Genomic DNA, 19,763 nt, shown 5'->3' with positions numbered 1-19,763 from the left:
TCATAAAAAATGAAATAAATATAACCCTTAAAATATTTATGACTTACTTTTCAAAATAGATATAATTTCATTAAAAAAGTTACATACATGTGTACGTCACGTTTAGGGCCTTGCAACCGTAAATAGCAGGTTTTAATGATATTGGTAACATTTGAGTCAAAATGTCCTCAACATAATCTAAAATGAGATTCATTTCAGTTTCATAAAAGGAAAGCATTTATGTTTGTCAACAAATTGGGATAAAAATAAGGGTGTGCTGTTTGTTATGTTATAGTAGATAAAATAATTTTTTATACAAATAAAAATATATGAATTTATGTGAAAGAATAAAGAGAAAAAAAAATATAAGTGTTACATATTTTTAAATATATATAAAAAATAATTTTATCTCTATAATATAAGAGATATTAAACACTAAAAATAACGTTATAATATTTTACCCATTGGTCAAAGAATATATGAAATTGAAAATATTTTAATACACATACATTCATGTAAGGAACATCAACCAAAGTGTTACTATTTGGAAATTTTTTTTATTCAAATATCATGCAAATTGTATTTTTTATCGGACTGTGATGCGACATAATTCGGTATGACTGATAATGATTATGTTCATTAATAATTTTATAACACGTAACATATAGACGAATTCTCTGCCAATTATAACAAATTACATCAAATCAGTACGATAAAAAATACTATTCGCTTGTGATTTAGCTAAAAAATTTGTCAAAGAATACCACTTTGTTACTGCTACTTCGTGTAAGCTTTGGTAATAAAATATTAGTGGGCAATAAATGCAAAACAATAGTGTGATAAATTAGAAAGGGGAATGAGGAGAGCAAGTGGGTCACAGGAACACGTTATAGCACAGGCAATTCCATGTGCCCACATGGATGATTAGAGAGACCGTGGCAATTTTGCGGAGGGAAAGATGAAGAAAAACAACATCATCAAACGACAACTGAAACACCCACAACCATATCTGGCAAAATAGATTACCTTACCCCCAAAATTCTCGTTGTTCCCGGTTTTTAAGCTGCACCAATAATCACAATCACTCACTGAGAGAAGATAGGGTGAAGAAGAAGAAGAAGAAGAAGGAGCAAAGATGAAGGAAAACAGTGATGGGTTTGTGAGGGCTGATCAGATTGATCTGAAGAGCATAGATGAACAGTTAGAGAGGCACCTAAACAAGGCATTGACTATTGAGAAGAAGAAGCAGAGAGAGGAAGATGGTGTTGATCATGTTCGTAACACAAGCTCTATTGCCACTGCCATTAAATTCAAAAGTGTAGCAGCAACAGGTGGTGGTGTTGGTGGTGTTACCTTGAAGAAGCAAAGGCTGGAGTGGGAAATTGACCCTTCTAACCTCATCATCAAGAGTGTCATAGCTCGTGGCACTTTCGGTACTGTTCACCGTGGTGTCTATGATGGCCAAGATGTCGCTGGTAAGTTCCACTCACCCCTTTCCTTCTCTTTCTTTTTTTATGTTTTCTATTCTTTTGGGCTCAATTTTCTCTTTCTCTTTTTTGTATATTTTTATTTTCCTCATTGAAAAATCTTTTTTTTTTTTTCAATTGTCATTTTTCTCTTCAAAATGAACTAATGATATTGTTAGTTAACTTCAGAAAATAAACATCAAGCCATGTAATTACAAAAAAAAATTAGAATCTATTTCAGCAAAATTATTACTTCAATCGATTCACTGTTGAACGTGCCAATTCATTTGCTCCTCTTATTCTGTGTTCTCTTGAAAGGTGTTAACTTTTACGATGATTTGGTGATGGGGCTGTTTTGCAACTGAAAAATCATGTGATCCTAGTTGGTGGTCTTGGTCTTGTGGTGAATTCTGAATATAATTTAAGTAGAATGTTACTGTTAGGTTGGTTATGGAAGGGAAAAGTTAAATGGTCAGATAGTCTATGTACAGAAACCTCACTGGACAAGAATGATTGATGAAATTGTTTCACTCGTTGATTTAATTTTTGTATGGAATCTGTAATGCACTTTTCTGTTGCATATAACGCTTAATAGAATTAATGGTTTGCTTCTCTGCATTTCACTAGAACCATTTTGTGCTTGTTTACTTAATGATCAGTTAAAATGCTGGACTGGGGTGAAGAAGGGCAACGGACAGAAGCTGAAATTGCTTCCCTTAGGTCGGCATTTACACAAGAAGTTGCTGTTTGGCATAAACTTGATCATCCTAATGTCACTAAGGTCAGTTTCATTTCTTCAGCTTCAACTTCTTCTCGTTGTTGTTGTTAGTTGAGCTTGTGAGTTACAATGTAACATACCATCTGCATATTTTTTCGTTTGGTTTTTTTGTTTGTTTGTTGTGTGTGGGAGGGGGGGAAGCAGGTTTTGGGTTCACGTTATGATATCAAAAGGCATAAGGTCATATAAACTTAGATAATTAGATTGTCAAGTGAGAGTCTCAATTTCAGGAAAAGGTTATTCAGCCCTCCTTTGTTATGTCTATGCATACCTGCTATCAAATTTGTACTTTGTCTTTCAAGACTATCAGTATATAGTTCTTTTGATAATTCTTTTATGGTCCAGGATTCAAACTTACATAGTTTTCAGGGTTTTCATTTTTAAATGAGTCCACCTCTTCCCCCCTTGCTTTCGCTTAACTTTTGCTGGAAATTGTGAGATGGAGTTTCTATTTTACTGTTTGAGGCCTTATTTTATGGTGTTTTGATGTTCAGCAAATTGTTTTAGGAGTATGATGTGTGCAAGTTTCCTTCTGTAATAGTATTCCAGATCTTTTTATTTGTTAATTAGTAAACTTTCAAGGATTTGAGCTTGCCTGTCCTACATTTTTATTCTCCTATTCTATATGTTGATATTTTTTTTTTTTTTTTTTAATGGTTGACTAAAGTTATGGAAGTTAGAATAATGTTAAAGATAAGGGTTTTATGGGGTGAGATTTTTGTGATATGCAAGTTTGAAATAGCTAGTATGAGACTGTAGAGGATCTTCTAAGAAATACCATTTGCAAAGTTTACAGCATTGGTTGCATATAATGAGACCATATTAACAAGGCATCGAGCTCAAGTTCTTAAGTTTTTAGATGATAAAGCAAATTTTGAAGAGGACTTAGTTGACTATATCCTTTATAATAAAATTACATAATTCTAACTTCTATCACATTAATATATACTCTGTTGATGTTGTTGATGTAAGAATAGATACTGATAACTTCATAGAAAAAAGAATTGGTTTAGCTATAATGTTCTATACCTTTTTTTTTGCAACTTCAAGGTGCTTAAGTTACGCCTGAAATAATCTTTAGTACTGGAGGATGGAAATGAATGTGACTAGGAATTTTCCATTTGGTTCTGCACCCATGTATATATTGAACAGAAATAAACAAGCCTAGCTACATTTTTTGAAATCTACTTATCATGAAAGCTTCTAGTTGCCAGGTTTCTGTTCTTTTTGATGAATCTGTTCTTTGGAAGAATTCCTGTCTCTATTACTATTTTCTGCTCTTAATGAATTTACGCCTTTGTTCGATTCATGCAATCAACCTCTTGCAAATTATAAGGTAAGCTGCTTTCTATAGACTCTTCCCTGGAGCTTGCACAGAACGAGAGCTTTATAGTACCAAGCTGTCCCCTTTAATGAACTTCAGCGTTTACTTCTGATAGCAAGAAAAGATATTACATATCTTGATTACATGTAAGTTCATTCATTTGTATGCTTGGCTGCGGTGGCCTGGTCTTTGTCCTACTATTTTCTAGGACAAAAGTGATTGTAGATGCAGAGAACAAGGCTAACCATAATACCTATCAACTCTTTTTCTTAATGACATTTTCTCTTTCCTGGACATTTACAGTTAATTCCCCCCTCCCCCGTCCTCCTTCTCCCCGTCTTTTAAAAGGGCATTATGCACTTCTCTGCTAGTCTTTTTCTTTCCTAATTTCTCAAACTATTTTCTTTTTCCATGTTTAGTTTATAGGGGCAACAATGGGGTCTTCAGAATTACAGATACAAACCGATAATGGTCTAATTAGCATGCCAAGCAATATCTGCTGTGTAGTTGTAGAGTATCTTGCTGGAGGTGCCCTCAAATCTTTCCTAATAAAGAATAGGAGGAGGAAGTTAGCTTTTAAGGTTGTCATCCAGCTGGCACTTGATCTTGCGCGAGGGTATTTATCTTTTTGTAATTTTTTCCTTGATGTAATAATGGTTTAGCAAGTTTGAGAACAAAGACTGTTCATAATTTTTTAAATGACCCCTCAAATTGAATTCACCTGGTTTTGCAGGCTGAGTTATCTTCACTCTCAGAAAATTGTCCACAGAGATGTAAAGACCGAGAACATGCTGTTGGATAAGACACGCACAGTTAAAATTGCTGATTTTGGGGTTGCACGTGTTGAAGCGTCAAATCCTAATGACATGACTGGGGAGACTGGTACACTTGGTTACATGGCTCCTGAGGTGTGTAACCAGCTCCCCTACCAATCTTTACTACAATTAGATATTATTGTACAAGCATTTATGGCAGAGTGGAAGCATTAGTGCAAAGGCTTGCAGTGTCCAAAACATATTTCTTCTGATCGAAAATGGGTATATTCAATCCCCATATGTTATCTGAATGGAGATGGGTTTCTCCATTCTTCAGTGTCATTCATAATTAGCATTCTTCAATAAATTTAAATGGTGGCCTTAATAATGTAGCAAGTAGTGTACCAGTAAGAAAATAAAAAATATCATATAGAAGTTTTTAATTTGATCAAAGAAGAGAGCTTGTGTAATTGACTAACTCACTTATTTGATAAATGGGTGGTGGTTTACAGGTTTTAAATGGCAACCCCTATAACAGGAAATGTGATGTGTACAGTTTTGGCATATGTTTATGGGAAATATATTGTTGTGACATGCCATATCCTGACCTAAGTTTCTCAGAGATTACTTCAGCTGTTGTTCGCCAGGTATACCTTCTTCCGGTTTTGATTATCTGTCTCACTTGAGCAATGCGTGTTTGTCACTGTGGATTCGGATCGAAGATGAATCTATGATATTGATTAGTATTTTCTGTTGAAATTTTAGAATCTGAGACCAGAAATTCCAAGATGTTGCCCAAGTTCTCTGGCAAATGTAATGAAGAGATGCTGGGATGCCAATCATGATAAACGGCCTGAAATGGATGAGGTAGTTTCCATGCTGGAGGCTATTGACACATCCAAAGGTGGAGGTATGATCCCTGTTGATCAGCAACAGGGTTGTCTTTGCTTCCGTAAGTACAGAGGGCCTTGAGGTTCATTTCCTTAGTCCAGCAAACAATTTAAGGTACAATGATTTTTCACTATTTAAAGAATCATTAAGTGTATCTATGGTGAGAAACAGGATTTGGATGCCAAGATGAGAGGAATATACAGTAGAGGATATAGGAAGGAGGATCTGGTGACGTGTCATTCTTATGTAAATCCATACCTCTTATTTTCTTTTTCTTACCTCTTTAATCCCCATGTGGTACTACTTTCATCTTTGCAATGTTGCAGAACTGTCATTGTAACCTTGTAAGATCTTCATTATACTGTTGTAATCATGATTGATGTGATTAAATTGGATCAATTTGCTAGGTATTCTCTTTTCTCTACCATTTGTTTCAGTAGGTTTGCTTGAAAGCTTGTTTTATTTTCCAAAAGAAGGTGGTGGAGCAATGCTCTACTTGGTATATGGATATAGGGAATGGAATGAAAATGGGATCAAAATCATCCTTCACAGCATTCTTCTTCAACTGCACTTTAATCAAAGTCTAATATGCTTTTAAAGATTGAAACAGAAAGGAAATAAACACATACAAAATTAGTAAGATACAATTGATTGCAAAGTTGCCTTTGTATAATAAAAAGCAAAACCGAAAAGACATGGAAACACTCGACTAGATTTGGTAAGAAAAATGCTTACGGCGAAAATGCAAATAACTCATATGGGGCTGTGACAGAATCAGTGTAAGTTGTAGGTATGAAGAAAATGTGATGGGACTAACTTTAATTAAATGGTAAAAAATATGTATGTGTGAGGTGATGTATGTGTAAGTAGCATGTATAATTGTATTCATTTGGTAAACAATGAATCTAAAACACGAAACATCAAGTTGTCTTCAGACTAGCAACAGCCATTTACGAAGTTCAAGCAACTAGCCATATTGCCATGGCCATCTTACTGTTGAGTTGAGGCGGTTATAGACAATGGTTTATTCAGAAAATACAGAACACACTATTAATGAAAAAATATTTTAATAATAATTTTGAAAAATCCTTATCAATGAGATAAATATAAGCTAAAGTGAATGATAATAAGACATCTTCTATTGCACATTAATTTGTTTGCAAATACTTTTAAGACAAGGGCTTAGCCAAAACACATGGTTAAGTTCCAAGTAAAACTGAAGCGGTTCAAGGCATAATCAGTAACATTATACAGTAATTTGTTATTTGAGTATTGATTCTTTAATTCTTTCATCAAGTTTCTGATTTTATTATGAGATGGATCAAGCACATTCTTAATGATCAAGGATCTTTTCAAACTATTCACAAACAACTGCTATTTGCATATAAAACTTTCAACCAATAAATAATCTCATCAGGGACTATTAGTTTGGAAGTATTACTGAATTATTGCTTTTGACTTCTTGTTGGCTACCTCATCCAACCTAATTATTCTTGGCTAATTTATTCAGCCAAAGTATAATTTAACACAATTGTTTGCCGGCAACCGCATGACGCAAACCAAAAAACAGTATTTCTTCTGTAGAAGTTCCTCAAAGACAGAGACTGGAAAGTGGAAATGGATTATTTTAAGGTGAGATTAGTTAACAGTACCTGGACTCTAGGTAGATGCAGATTGAAGAAAATAATACTTAAATAAAAATCATAATGATATAAAAGTCACAATTGTTTTCATAATATTTAGACGTCATTATTGATGTGATAGCACATAATAATTAAATTATAGTATAAGATTTACACTAATACTAAATTAACATTAAATGTAGATACTTCAGTCTAGGATAATTTTTAAAGAAAAATAAAAATTATTGTCAACTATTGAATGCAACTAATAATTAAGAATTAAATAAAAGGAAGCAAATAAAAAGAATATCCTTGGATTCCACGTATAGAAAATTTTCACACCCTAATAAACTAAAAATGCCATATAGCTGTTTTTGTTGCAGAAAATTTTTCTCTCACACATTTACATAAAAGTTAGTGGAAGATATTGTTGGGATATTCAAGTGTAATGAGTCCCACACTTGAGATAAAGTATATCAATGTAGGATTTCACACTTGAGAAGGAGATTATTGGGATATTTAAGTGTGATGAGTTCCTGTATTGGTTGGTAATGAGCTACGTGAAGTTCATATAAATGGGAGGACCTATAAATCCAATGCCTTAAGGCTTTGGGTTGAGATATATATGGAGTTGGACCCACTTGATATAGAGATATAATCTTAGTTTATTGGTGGTGGTATCTCGCCATAAGCTTCCCTTCGTCTAACACTTTAGTATCAGAGCCAGATTCGATTTGAGCTAGTCTGGAGATTGGTAATGGGCTAAGCAGTGGCAGAGCCACGTTAGGTGTAGGTGGTTGGGGAGGGAGGGGGTGACTTGGCCCTAGCTAATATTCGAAAATTAACTATATTTTCATTGTAACTAAATAATCTTTTACATTTTAGTGTTTGACATCAACTAAATTTTTCTTGGCTCTAACTAGCTTGAGAGGCTGGCTCCGCCACTGGGGTTAAGTGAAGTCCATATAATAAATGAATTAAGAGATAGTGGTGTAATCTTAGCCCATTGATGATAGTCCCCAACCATGGACTCCCCTTGAACCCACATGACAATATGCAACCTACCACCCATCTAATCACTCCTCGACCAACACGTGTAATGTTGAGATTAAATTACAGTTTCTATATTTGTCATTATTATTAGGATAATCACAGTCTTATGCCACAGGAGAATTGCTTTCTCCTGTTCCCCTCACGTCTACCAATATGCATTTTTAATTTTTTTAATTTTAAAGGTTTGCCTCACTTAAATTTGTCTCAGCTGTAGACAAATTTTTTTTTACTGTCGCTGAAGAAAAGTAACACCCTTATTATTATTATTATTATTATATTATGCAGTTTTTGTTTTGGACTTCAGTTAACTACAATACTTGCCGAATTGGATCTCGATAGGATTCATGTTGCAACAAAACTGGATCACAATTAGCAAAACTTTCAGCTTTCTGGGTATTTTTCTTATTGAACAAAAAAAAAGAAAAAGAAAAAAAAGAAAAATAAACACATGATGATGAGAGCAGCCAGGTAGCTTGCCGTTGCTACAATCTGTGCTTTGTTGTGTTTTGAGGAGCAAACAAATTTGATCAGAATAAGATAAAATTATGGTATTGGAGATTGTGATTTCTTTGATCATCTTGTTTATGGGGATTGCTGTTTTGGTGTGCATCCATGTCTGCATAGTTGGAAGGGCATTCAGAAGTGATATTAATCATGGTCATGGTGGATGGACTCAAGGCCAGAGGAGTAGCAGTAACACCAAAAGAATAACTGGTGATAATAGTAGTGACCTGAAGAACCTTCCTTGCTTTGATTATGAGGAACCAGAGAAAGGTTCCAGTCTTATAGATTGTGCTGTTTGCTTGGAGAATTTCAAGGTTGGTGATGCTTGCAGGTTGTTGCCTAACTGCAGCCACAGCTTCCATGTTCAGTGTATAGACCCATGGATACTAAAGACACCCATTTGTCCCATTTGTCGAACATGGGTTCATATCATTCCCCCAGTTTTGACAGAAGAAAGTGCTGTTTCTCACAATGTAGAAATTGAAATGGCATAAAGTGATAAAGCATATCTCTTGATAGCTCCTAATTTTCTGTGTCAACCCCAAAGATGGAAGTAATGTTTTTGGTGGTTCTCTGTTACAATTTGTTAACATCAGAAAATTTTTCTTCGACCAGTAATTGAGGGATATATACATATATATCTTTGTCAGATCATTATCCAATCGTGTTACAAACACACTCTTCAATATTTTATATATCTATGTCTAGTTATTTAGATTAACACTCTAATTTTAGTGCCAGGATCAGTTTAATCTGAGGCGAATTAATTGAACGATCAAACATCGTTCTTTCTGGTTGGTTTCTGTGCAAAGCTTATCCATTCAGACGGCAAGGTGTCGTGGACAGATTTTCAGCTGAAAGATTCCAAACCACACTACGAAAATTGCAAATGTTTCTTTGTCGTTTCGTCCTATCCAAATCCAATGGACACAATTACTTTGGCCTGTCTAAGGTTGCGTGATTTCTATCTGGGACAGTTTGTTTTGGTTCTGGTACATATACAATATCCTAAGATTTCTCCTCATTCCTACGGTACTTAAACGTAAATAAATTATTTATATTACATTTGTCATTATTAAAAATATATAGATGTAAAATGCCCTTTGCAACTATTATGTAGAAGATTTCGACTGACTTATTTGTAACGATATCTTGATCCTATGCTTTCACTTCAATGTTCTTCCCTATTTTTGCTTGGTGACTAATACAAAGCAGTCACCATTTAAAAGTACAAGTAGAGCGAAAAGGAAGGATTACTCTAAATGAAAATCTTAAGAAAAGAATGTGGACGCTTGATAAAATTAAAACTCTAAATCTTCAGCTCCGATTAATTACAGAATGTAGCTTAAAGCGCTTTTTTATACGTCTGGTATAGCAACCTTTTCGTAGGGATAAAGCATGTGTTTAATCCAACATCATAGGTGAACTTCATGCTTTCACACCGAATTTCTCACAAAATTTCGTCGCTTTTGATCAGAATGCCCAACAACCCCCCCTCTCCTTTTTTATTTGGTACAACCCAACAACCCCATTAACTCCTTAGTAACAACAGTAATTTCTTATATCGGCAATCAATCTCGAGTTGAGAATACCTACAAGCAAAATTTCATCCAATTATTACATTAAAAATAAAAAGGCCAGGAGGGGGATCAATTTGGGCCTTTGGAACTATTGGTGTTTATAATTTGGTTTAGTTTTGAAGGAAGGAATCAAATTAATTATTATTTTTTAATTAGGAATAGATTGAGGTGCTTTTAATCTGAGGACGGAATTGTAAGTTCCAAAAACCCTTGGAACTAATTCGTTCTACTTGGTTTTAATGCTTGATAAGGTACATTGTAAAAGGCTGGAGGATCACCAAAACATGATGAGAAAGCTCACTGACAACTTTAGAAAATTTATACAAAACCTAGCAATTGGAACTTAAGAAAGGTCACATCTAACATGATAAAGATTGAAGAATTCACAGAATAACATAACAATTTCAAGCTTAAATCAATATGAGAAGAGTCAAGACCTGAGAAAAATACTTGAAAAAGTTATGAAAAAGATTAATGAACATTCTCAACTACTGACATGACAATTTGTACTTGCATGCGGACGAGTCAAGAAGAGATTATACAATGCTAGCTTTTCTCAAGAGGCTAAAGTTTGATCCAAAGCTGCAGTGGCTATATTTCAAAGCTAATAAAAAGATCTCGACTCAATTATTTAAAGGTTAAAAAGATAGTGTATCAATAGAAGAATGATTTGTGAAACAACTCTTCTCATCTATCTTATTCCTACTCGGATCTGCTTTAGTAAAAATATTTCCGTTGGAGTTTATTCTACCATGATTCTAGTGTAAATTCTTTCAAGAGCTACCCGTTTCATAAACACATCAGTTTGATCAGGTAGAGTGTAAGTGCACAGGCTCAAATTATAATAGCATTTTAGCTTGGCGTTATTAATAGTATAAAGAATAATCTGATATAACAGAAAATCTCAGTGAAAAGTTAGGTACAGTGCATAGGTAACATAATTTTGAGATGAACCAATAGAAAAGGACCCCCCCCCCCCAAAAAAAAAAAAAAATAAACAAATGAAAATAAGACAGCATATCAGAAGTTGCCAGCCAAATGCCAACTAATTAGAAAGAATTCAGTTCAATTACAAGCACTCAATAACTTCTATGCAGATGCTATTTAAGAAAGAACAGAAGAATTATGTCCTTATGTTATGTTCTTACTGTCTTACACTTGCTTACTAACAAGGCATAGTTTTCATTTCTTTTGCAGGCAAGAAAACACCTAGAGCTCAAACACCCAAAGTCATAACAACGCATACGTTATATCAAGCTATAGTAATCAGCAGGTGGTTTAATTCTTATCAGCATTGTTCTCCAACTCCCTCCTCAGCTGAAGAGAGAAATCATCGCTAACATCGTCATCATCCCAATCATCCTCCCACTGTTGAGTCACTTCTTTCCCTTCCTCCTTGTCATCCCACTCTGTAAGTTGAAAAACAATAAAATGCAAAAGAAATAGGAAAAAACACACATTAGAATGTTAGCACAAAGCACCAAATTTTAAGACCCCAAACAAATCAAGTTGAACAAGAAGTCTCTAATACCCAAAGAACATCCAAATACCACCACTAGAATTGAAAATAAAAATAAAACCCAAGCAATTAAGTGCATCCCATTATCTGCACCATAAAATGTGTCTAATGTCTATGACTAATGAGAAACAGGATCAACACCATGTAACTCATGACAGAAAAATGTCTAATTTGGACGTACTAAATCTCACTCAAACGTGCAACAATATGTGATGAAATCCCTAATTTGTTAAACGATATTCATCTTCCATGGAAGTAAACTAATGACTAAGGGATCAAAACGTGATGAAATAAACAACAAAAACGCACAAAAAGGTTAAATTGAAGCAGAAGCAAAGCGATCTGCGTCAGAGATCTCCTGAAAGAATAAGATTACTGATATTTTACCTTCATTTATTTCAAACTCTTCAAACTCATCATCGTCTTCGAAGAGATCGATCTTGACGTCCTCGGTGGCTGCTTTTGGTTCGGTCGCCATAGATAAACCTGAATCAGCAGGTAATTCAAAATCAAATGTGCATATATTTTATGAATTTTAGAAAAAGGAAAAAAAAAAAAAAAAAACTTAAGTTTGATAAACTCCAATAAGGTGCGCCATCAAACCAAACAGCTAAAACTTTGGTATATTAGTAATTGGAATGAAAGAAACACTTACAGTTACCGGCTATGGGTAGAATAGAATAGAAACAAGCAACAACGATAATCTTAGAGTGTCGTCTACCTGATGAACCTCGAATCGTCTGCTTTTGAATGAAGGAAGTAAAGTTTATATTTTCTAGCAAAACTAAACGGGGTGCGTTGAATTAGGATTTTAAAATATTGTTTTGAAATAAATATTTTTATAAATTTTAAAAATTATTTAGAATTAGAGGAATTTTAAAGATTTTTTTTTAAAAAACTTTCTTTACAATCATGATTTTATAAGATTGAATTTTAAAATTTTTTAATAGAATTTATAATATTTGAAAGGACAATATAAATTTATAAGATTTTAAAAAATAAATGAATTTTTAACAAATATTCAAAATTACAAGAGTAATAAAAAAATAACAAAGAAATGCAATGAAATTAATAAAAAAAAGGTAACACCTAATATAATTTTCTTAATGAGTAAAACATAATGAGTAAGGTTATACTTACAACCTTTTTTTACAACCTCTTACAACCATATCTTAACACCGTTGATTTCTGCCAATCAACGGTTATCATTTATTGTGAATTAATAATTAATTAATGAGTTTAATTTACGAAAATCATAACCGTCGATCGGCGAAAATCAACGGTGTTAAGATATGGTTGTAAGAGGTGTAAAAAAAAAGATTGTAAGTATAACCTTCCTCAAACATAATATAATTTTTAACAAACATTCAAAATTACTAAGCAACAGTTTTTCACATATCTAAAGTTATACTAGTTCTTCACATATTAACATTTTCTCGTTCATACTCTTGGGTTTGACCAATGGGTTAAAAATTATCTTCTTCATTTGATATCAAAGCTATGCATATATGATTATAAGACCCAATTTTTTTAATTATTAAAATAATTCTAAATTTGCATAAAGTTCATTATAGAATTTCATTTGAATTTTGTTGCAATTGATCTTAAAAACCTTTAGAATTTTGTTCCATGTGATGAGAGTTTTCTAACCATAATCATACGCATATTTTCATTGAATATTCTAAGAAAATTTTGAATCTGAATTTCTGTGTTTTATTACATAAAAGTTTAGAAAATTCCTAAAAAAATTTCAATCCATACATTGAAACCTTAAATTTTTTGAGGCTTTTGAAAAATAAATTTTTAGTTATCTATTGACACAAAAATTATTTAAAATCGTTTCCTATAATGTAAGAATTTCATTTATGAATGTACTGTTACGAAATCTAGGGTTCATATTATGAAATCTGATTTCTTTTTAAGACTAGGTTTTAAACTTGTCTTGTTCTTAAATAATTTCTCATAGTTTTAAACTTGTTATTTAGGTTCATTATATTTAAATAATTTATTATTTAACTTAATGTGATTTTAAATTTTTATTTTTATTTATTGTAGTTATAAAAATATGTCACTTGGATTCTCTTGTAATCTTATATATACAATTTTTATTATTTTTCTTAATTATTATTTTATATAATTATCATTAATTTTTATTTTGTACATATAATTTTTTATTTTCTCTCTTTTTTATTTATATCCTCATCTAATGCATTTAAGGCAAATAAATAAAAATAAATATTAAAAAATTCATTTATATTTATCATGAAAATAAATTCGAATCAAATATTATTTTATTTTATCTATTTTTTTCCCGATATCATTATAAAATTAGCTAAAGAAAGTAAATATCTTATTTTGATAATACATATTTAATTTATCATAAATAATATATTTTTTCATACTTCATTAGTAATTTAGGATGGTAAGGAACAACGTACATGTTGTCCAATTTAATATCTTTCTTTATGGTTTTCCTTTATGTATTCCTTCATCTATATACAGGATAATCGTTTTCATCAAATGAGGTGTTATTAACAAACTTCTTAGGAAAGAACTTTAAGCATCCACCTTCCTTCATGCATTGTGAGTTGGGATTCTATAGACCACATGGACCATGCATACTGAATTTAGTCACCGCCTCAAGCAATCAAGGGTTTTTATCTTTATCTGGTAACTCTGTCGATATAACTCAGTCAATCATATCAACAATTTGTAGCTTGTCTTCTGGGTATAGCCACAACAAAATATGAGCATGAGACAATCCTCTCTTCTGAAACTTTATTGTATACATTCCTACATCATAAATTTAAATAATAGGTTAACTTATTCATTTATGAAGATGATTAACTCTACATACTAAGAATGATAAGGGTAAGTTGTAAGTTGTTGTAGTTAGGATTTTAACTTTACCTTCCACAATGTTCCCAAAGAAGCATCCTTTCTTGAAGTCGATCATTAGGTGATTTAGTTTCAATTGGAATACCCTGCAAGCAATATCTGGACAATCATCTAGTTTGATTCCTTCTTTGCTGTAAAACGTCTTATCTCTTGCCACTGAGGATTGTATATAACAGTGATAAATAAATATGGATATCTAAGTCTCTTGCAGATTGCCATTACATCTTGGCAATTATTAAACATGTATCTTATTCCTCCCGTAAAAGATGATGGTAAAATAATCCTTTCCAGAGGTTGCTAGATTCGACAGGTTGCTAGATTCATCTGTTAAACTTAGAGAAATTGGGATAAAACCTTATGTTCTCCTTTGGAGAATTCTCATTTAAATAGTATGATATAATTACACAATCATAACTATACAATCATAACCTACAGCTAGCTAATTAATTAAGGATATAATTACACAATCATAACCTACAGCTGGCTAATTAATTAAGGATATAATTACAAATCATAACCTACAGCTGGCTAATTAATTAAGGATATAATTACAAATCTGCACAAATAATGCCAAATATTCTGCTCATCAATTCTATTGACATCCCCCCTCAAATTGATGCTGGTGAATCTACAAGCATCAATTTGCTGACGAGGAAATTATGTCGTTGACGTGTCAAAGACTTGGTGAGGATGTCAGCTAGTTGAACAGATGTTGAGACATGAGGTAGAGTGATAATTCTACGGTCATAAGCTTCCCTGATTGAATGACAATCGACCTCTATGTGCTTTGTTCTTTCATGGTATACAGGATTTGCTGCAATCTGTATGGCACTTGTATTATCAGCATACAACGGAGTTGGTGTTGCTTGTGAATAACCAAGTTCTGAAAGAAGGCCCCGTAACCAAATAATCTCAGAGCATGCTGCAGACATGGACTGATATTCTGCTTCAGTGGAGGATTTAGAGACAGATTCTTGTTTCTTGCATTTCCAGGAGATAGGGGCATCTCCTAAAAACATACACCAGCCAGTAATAGACTTCCTTGTGTCGGGTCATCCAGCCCAATCAGCATCGTTGTATGCTTGAAGTTGTATTGTTGCATTTGTCGGAAAGAATATACCACGGCTGGGAGTGGCCAACAAATATTTAATGTTTCGTTGTACTGCTGGAAGATGCAAGTGTCTAGGATTTTGCATGAATTTGCTGACTGTGTGGACAACAAAAGAGATATCAGGTCTTGTGATGGAGAGGTAGATGAGACTTCCTACCAACTTTCGATATAAAGTTGGGTCTTGTAGAAGGTCACCTTAATCCCGTCTTAACTTTACATTAACTTCCATGGGAGTGTCAACCATAGTTGCAGTGGTGAGACCAGCTAGCTGAATTAGATCCTGAGTATATTTGTGCTGAGTGACAAAGATGTCTTTTTGTTGGAATTGTACTTCTAATCCCGAAAAATAAGTGAGCTGTCCAAGATCTTTCATGTGGAAAGTTGTATGCATCAATTGTTTGATTGTAGTGATAGCCTCTTGATCTGAGCCGGTGACGATAATGTCATCCACATAAACAAGGAGAATCACAATTCCTTTGGAGGTCCTTTGTAGAAAAAGAGATGGATCATAGCTACTTTGGATGAAGGAAAAACCAAGTAACGTTGTGCTAAACTTTTCAAACCACACTCTTGGTGCCTGTTTTAATCCATACAAAGAACGTTTTAGCTTACAAACAATATTAGGTAATAGTTAGGGCATACCCGTAGCAAGTTTGATGTAAACTTCTTCTTTGAGGTCACCATGAAGGAAGGCATTTTTGACATCTAGCTGGTGAATTGGCCAAGATTCAGATGCAGCAATGGCAATAATAGTCCGCACAGTAGTCATCTTGGCCACTGGCGCAAAGGTCTCTTCATAGTCTAGGCCATATTCTTGCTTATTTCCAAGAACAACCAATCTAGCCTTGTATCGATCGATGGATCCATCTGAACGCAACTTTATAGTGAATACAAATTTACTGCCAAGAGGTTTAACCGATGAAGGACATGGAACAATGTCCCATGTTTGATTTTCCTCTAGTGCAAGAAGTTCAGTCTCTATAGCATCCTGCCAGCATTTATGCTCCATTGCCTGTTTATATGAAGAAGGAATAGGAATAGATGCTAAAGTTGCTGTCAAAGATAAAGATTCAGAAACACCATACTTTTCCGGTGGTTTACGAATGCAAGTACTGCGACATAAAAGGGGCAGGTTCTAGTGCATGCACTGGATCAGCAGCCAGAGAATGATCAGAAGGGGGCCTTGAAGGGATTGGAGTCTGAATTGGTGGAACAGTTGGACGTCTTTGGTAGACAATGACAGGAGGACGAGCTTGGTCTTCTGCAAAACTGTTAGGAAACAATGGCAAGACAGATTTGGATGTAGAAGATTGAGTGTCTTGGTTAGTAGCAAAAAAATATGTATCTTATTGAAAGATGACATTTCTAGAAACCCGAATCCTATGTAAGTGAGGATCATAGCATAAAAAACTTTTTTGATGGGCTGAGTAACCAAGAAAAGCACATTTAACAGATTGAGCTGAGTTTGGTGCGTTCTGGTGGCTGAAGATGAACATAACAGACACAACCAAAGGTGCGAAGAGTTGAATAATTGGGTTGCTTACCAAATAACCTTAAGAAAGGGGAATCATTGTGCAAGACTGGAGAAGGCAGCCGATTAATAAGGTGGACAACAGTTGAGAGAGCTTCACCCCAAAAACGGGAGGGTACTAAAGAGTCCAACATTAAGGTACGGACAACATCAAGAAGATGAAGGTTTTTTCTTTCAGCTATCCCATTTTGTTGGGGTGTGGAAGGACACGACCTTTGAGATAATATACCATTTTTCTGCCATAACTCTTGAAACAAATGAAATGTGTATTCCCCCTATTGTCAGAACGCAGAGTTTTAATTTTTGATGCAAACTGAGTTTGAACATAGGAATGAAAAAATTGGAATGCAGAGAAAGCTTCAGCTTTAGATCGCAAAAAATAGACCCATGTGAAACGACTATAGTCATCAATAAAAGTGATAAAATATTTGTAATGTGCATGAGATATTACAGGTGTGATGCCCCATAAATCACTGTGAATTATGTCAAAAGGTTGATTTACATTTGATTGATGAACTGGAAATGGTAGAATTTTACTTTTACCAAGTTAACAAGAATTGCAATCAAATTGAACAGCACTAAAAGATGGGAAATGTTTATTGCCAAGAACTCCAGATTTCATTAAGGCATGAAGTACATTCGAATTTGGGTGACCAAGACGCTTATGTCATAATTGAAAATTAACAGTTGCAGAATTACAAGAAATAAAAGGCTGAAAAGAACATGGTGACAACAATGAATAAAGAGGAAAAAGACGTCCAACTTTAGGCCCCTTCACGATCACCTTCCCTGAGTGTTGATCCTGCGCATGACAACCAGACTTTGAGAATTCAACTTTGCAATCACTGTCAACTAATTGACCAACTGAAATAAGGTTACTGGTGAGATCAGGGGAAACATAAACATTGGTAAGAGATGAAGAAATATCACCAATTGCTGTGATATGTAAATTGTTTCCATCCGCAGTGTGTATTTGTAAATTACCAGAGTAATTTGTAACATTGGTAAGAGAAGCAACATTGTTGGTCATATGATTGGATGCGCCAGAGTCAAAGTACCAAGGAGAGCTGGATAAAGAAACTTTACCAGAAAGACCCAAAGCAGAAAATGCAGAAACAATCATTTGTTGAACCATTTCAGGGGTTAAAGTTGGCACAGAAACAGGCGGATTCTGATCCACAGAAACAAGAGTAGTAGAAGAGCCAACAGTGGCAGTGAAGGCTGTTGCATTTCTCCGTGGTGGTCTGATTTGACATTCTTTGATGATGTGACCTTCTTTTTTGCAGTAATTACAGAACTTTTTAGGACAGTTTGAAGCAAAATGTCCATGGCCTTTGCAGCAGAAACATTGGACAGTACTCATGTCTCGACCTCGTGGTTTGGCTTGTACTGCATACGCTACAGGAAGGGAGGCAGATTTTTGGTGTTCCATGTTTGTCTGAGTAAGGAGACGTTGTTCTTCACGAAGCAATTCATTTAGACATTCATCCAAGGAGGGAACAGGAGCCCTGTTCATTAGGTTGGTGCGAATGCCCTCAAAAGTAGATCTCAATTTCATAAGAAATTGATCTCGTTTTGTGGTGTCATGAACATTTTGGACTGCAGTTTGTCCTCCAGTCGACAAATCTTTATAGACAATGTCAGTATATTCAGCCCAAAGATTCATGAAATGAGAATAGAATTCAGAAATTGAGAGACTATCCTGTTGAAAAAGAGAAATTTCCTGTTGACCCCAAAGCTCCTTGCCTTTGACAAAGATCTGGAACTGAAATTCCCAGGTTGAGTAGTTCTTTCCATTAAGACGAACAAAAAGAACATCATATTTTTCAGTAGACATGATGCTGAGAAAAATCGCGAGAGGAAAAAAAAAACAAGAATCGCGACGTGAACAGTACGCGCAAAAGACTAGAACTTGGGAACTCAGAGACTGTGAGCACAGCGAAAAATTTAGTAACGAAACCTAGACTGATACCATGTTAAACTTAGAGAAATTGGGATAAAACCTTATGTTCTCCTTTGGAGAATTCTCATTTAAATAGTATGATATAATTACACAATCATAACTATACAATCATAACCTACAGCTAGCTAATTAATTAAGGATATAATTACACAATCATAACCTACAGCTGGCTAATTAATTAAGGATATAATTACAAATCATAACCTACAGCTGGCTAATTAATTAAGGATATAATTACAAATCTGCACAAATAATGCCAAATATTCTGCTCATCAATTCTATTGACACATCTCACCTCTCATAACTGCCTCTTGTAATCCACTCAAGATTTCTGATCTAATGACATATTGGTTTAACCTAATCCATCGAATCCCTTGGGCTTCAATCATTATATTACCATTAACCAAAAACTATTAGAATAACCTCTTGGCATTTAAGATGTTGCCATATTCAGAATCTCGTTGTTGAACTCTAAAGGCAATGAACTTTCTTAATGTGACCCTGGCCCTCTTATATTTGTTGTTATTTATTGTAGACTCTCTCAATGGTATGTCCTTTTGGTAACCATCTTCACCATATGGAAATAACAAAGGATGTTGCAAAGGTATGAAAGTAGTGTGAGTTTCATGAATTCTTTGCAACTCGCCATCATTTTTTCTAACAATGACATCTCTTCCAAATTCAGAAGCATCAAAATCTCCAACAATTACGGCAACTACTTCATCAGTAGTTGGAAGATTGTATGTCCTTGAATCTCTTGAGCGATTTCAAAACAATCTAGGGCTAATA

General features: G+C 34.1%; 3 protein-coding genes across 6 annotated transcripts; 2 read left to right on the top strand and 1 right to left on the bottom strand.

Moving 5' to 3' along the window:
* The first annotated feature begins 845 nt into the window (after positions 1-845).
* Positions 846-5,596, top strand: LOC133308701 (serine/threonine-protein kinase STY13-like). 3 transcript variants are annotated; one of them, XM_061509379.1, is made up of 7 exons: positions 846-1,243; positions 1,355-1,454; positions 2,105-2,226; positions 3,967-4,163; positions 4,281-4,455; positions 4,815-4,949; positions 5,068-5,596. In XM_061509379.1, exons 1-7 carry the CDS (start codon positions 1,115-1,117, stop codon positions 5,272-5,274), a joined length of 1,065 nt encoding a protein of 354 aa, XP_061365363.1. In that variant the 5' UTR covers positions 846-1,114; the 3' UTR covers positions 5,275-5,596. The 3 variants fall into 3 exon arrangements, with proteins under 3 accessions (XP_061365363.1, XP_061365362.1, XP_061365361.1); XM_061509378.1 differs by having other exon boundaries at positions 1,340-1,454; XM_061509377.1 differs by having other exon boundaries at positions 846-1,454.
* Positions 5,597-8,413: 2,817 nt separating this feature from the next.
* Positions 8,414-8,866, top strand: LOC133308705 (RING-H2 finger protein ATL56-like). The gene has a single exon (XM_061509383.1). The coding sequence runs from the start codon at positions 8,414-8,416 to the stop codon at positions 8,864-8,866; it is 453 nt and encodes a 150-aa protein (XP_061365367.1).
* A 2,106-nt stretch (positions 8,867-10,972) lies between these two features.
* Positions 10,973-12,255, bottom strand: LOC133308718 (protein DSS1 HOMOLOG ON CHROMOSOME V-like). Of its 2 annotated transcripts, none has more exons than XM_061509401.1 (3): positions 12,127-12,255; positions 11,859-11,957; positions 10,973-11,361 (listed from the first exon to the last, which is right to left on the bottom strand). In XM_061509401.1, exons 2-3 carry the CDS (start codon positions 11,947-11,949, stop codon positions 11,231-11,233), a joined length of 222 nt encoding a protein of 73 aa, XP_061365385.1. In that variant the 5' UTR covers positions 11,950-11,957; positions 12,127-12,255; the 3' UTR covers positions 10,973-11,230. The 2 variants fall into 2 exon arrangements, with proteins under 2 accessions (XP_061365385.1, XP_061365386.1); XM_061509402.1 differs by having other exon boundaries at positions 12,193-12,247.
* Positions 12,256-19,763: the final 7,508 nt, after the last annotated feature.

This window comes from Gastrolobium bilobum, unplaced genomic scaffold (genome assembly GCF_033153095.1).
Source record: "Gastrolobium bilobum isolate Gb01-03AN ecotype WA unplaced genomic scaffold, APGP_CSIRO_Gbil_v1 utg14120, whole genome shotgun sequence".
NCBI classification, from domain to species: Eukaryota; Viridiplantae; Streptophyta; class Magnoliopsida; order Fabales; family Fabaceae; genus Gastrolobium; species Gastrolobium bilobum.
The sequence above is the reverse complement of the archived record's forward strand: the minus strand, read 5'-3'. Positions and strand labels throughout refer to the sequence as shown.

Excerpts from the sequence above, each read along its gene's own strand:
- LOC133308701 (XM_061509377.1), top strand. The coding sequence starts at position 1,115 with ATGAAGGAAAACAGTGATGGGTTTGTGAGGGCTGATCAGATTGATCTG. Across the intron at positions 1,455-2,104 it reads TGATGGCCAAGATGTCGCTG|TTAAAATGCTGGACTGGGGT; the intron begins GTAAGTTCCACT and ends CTTAATGATCAG. Across the intron at positions 4,456-4,814 it reads TTGGTTACATGGCTCCTGAG|GTTTTAAATGGCAACCCCTA; the intron begins GTGTGTAACCAG and ends GGTGGTTTACAG.
- LOC133308705 (XM_061509383.1), top strand. The coding sequence starts at position 8,414 with ATGGTATTGGAGATTGTGATTTCTTTGATCATCTTGTTTATGGGGATT.
- LOC133308718 (XM_061509401.1), bottom strand. The coding sequence starts at position 11,949 with ATGGCGACCGAACCAAAAGCAGCCACCGAGGACGTCAAGATCGATCTC. Across the intron at positions 11,362-11,858 it reads AGAGTTTGAAATAAATGAAG|AGTGGGATGACAAGGAGGAA; the intron begins GTAAAATATCAG and ends TTCAACTTACAG.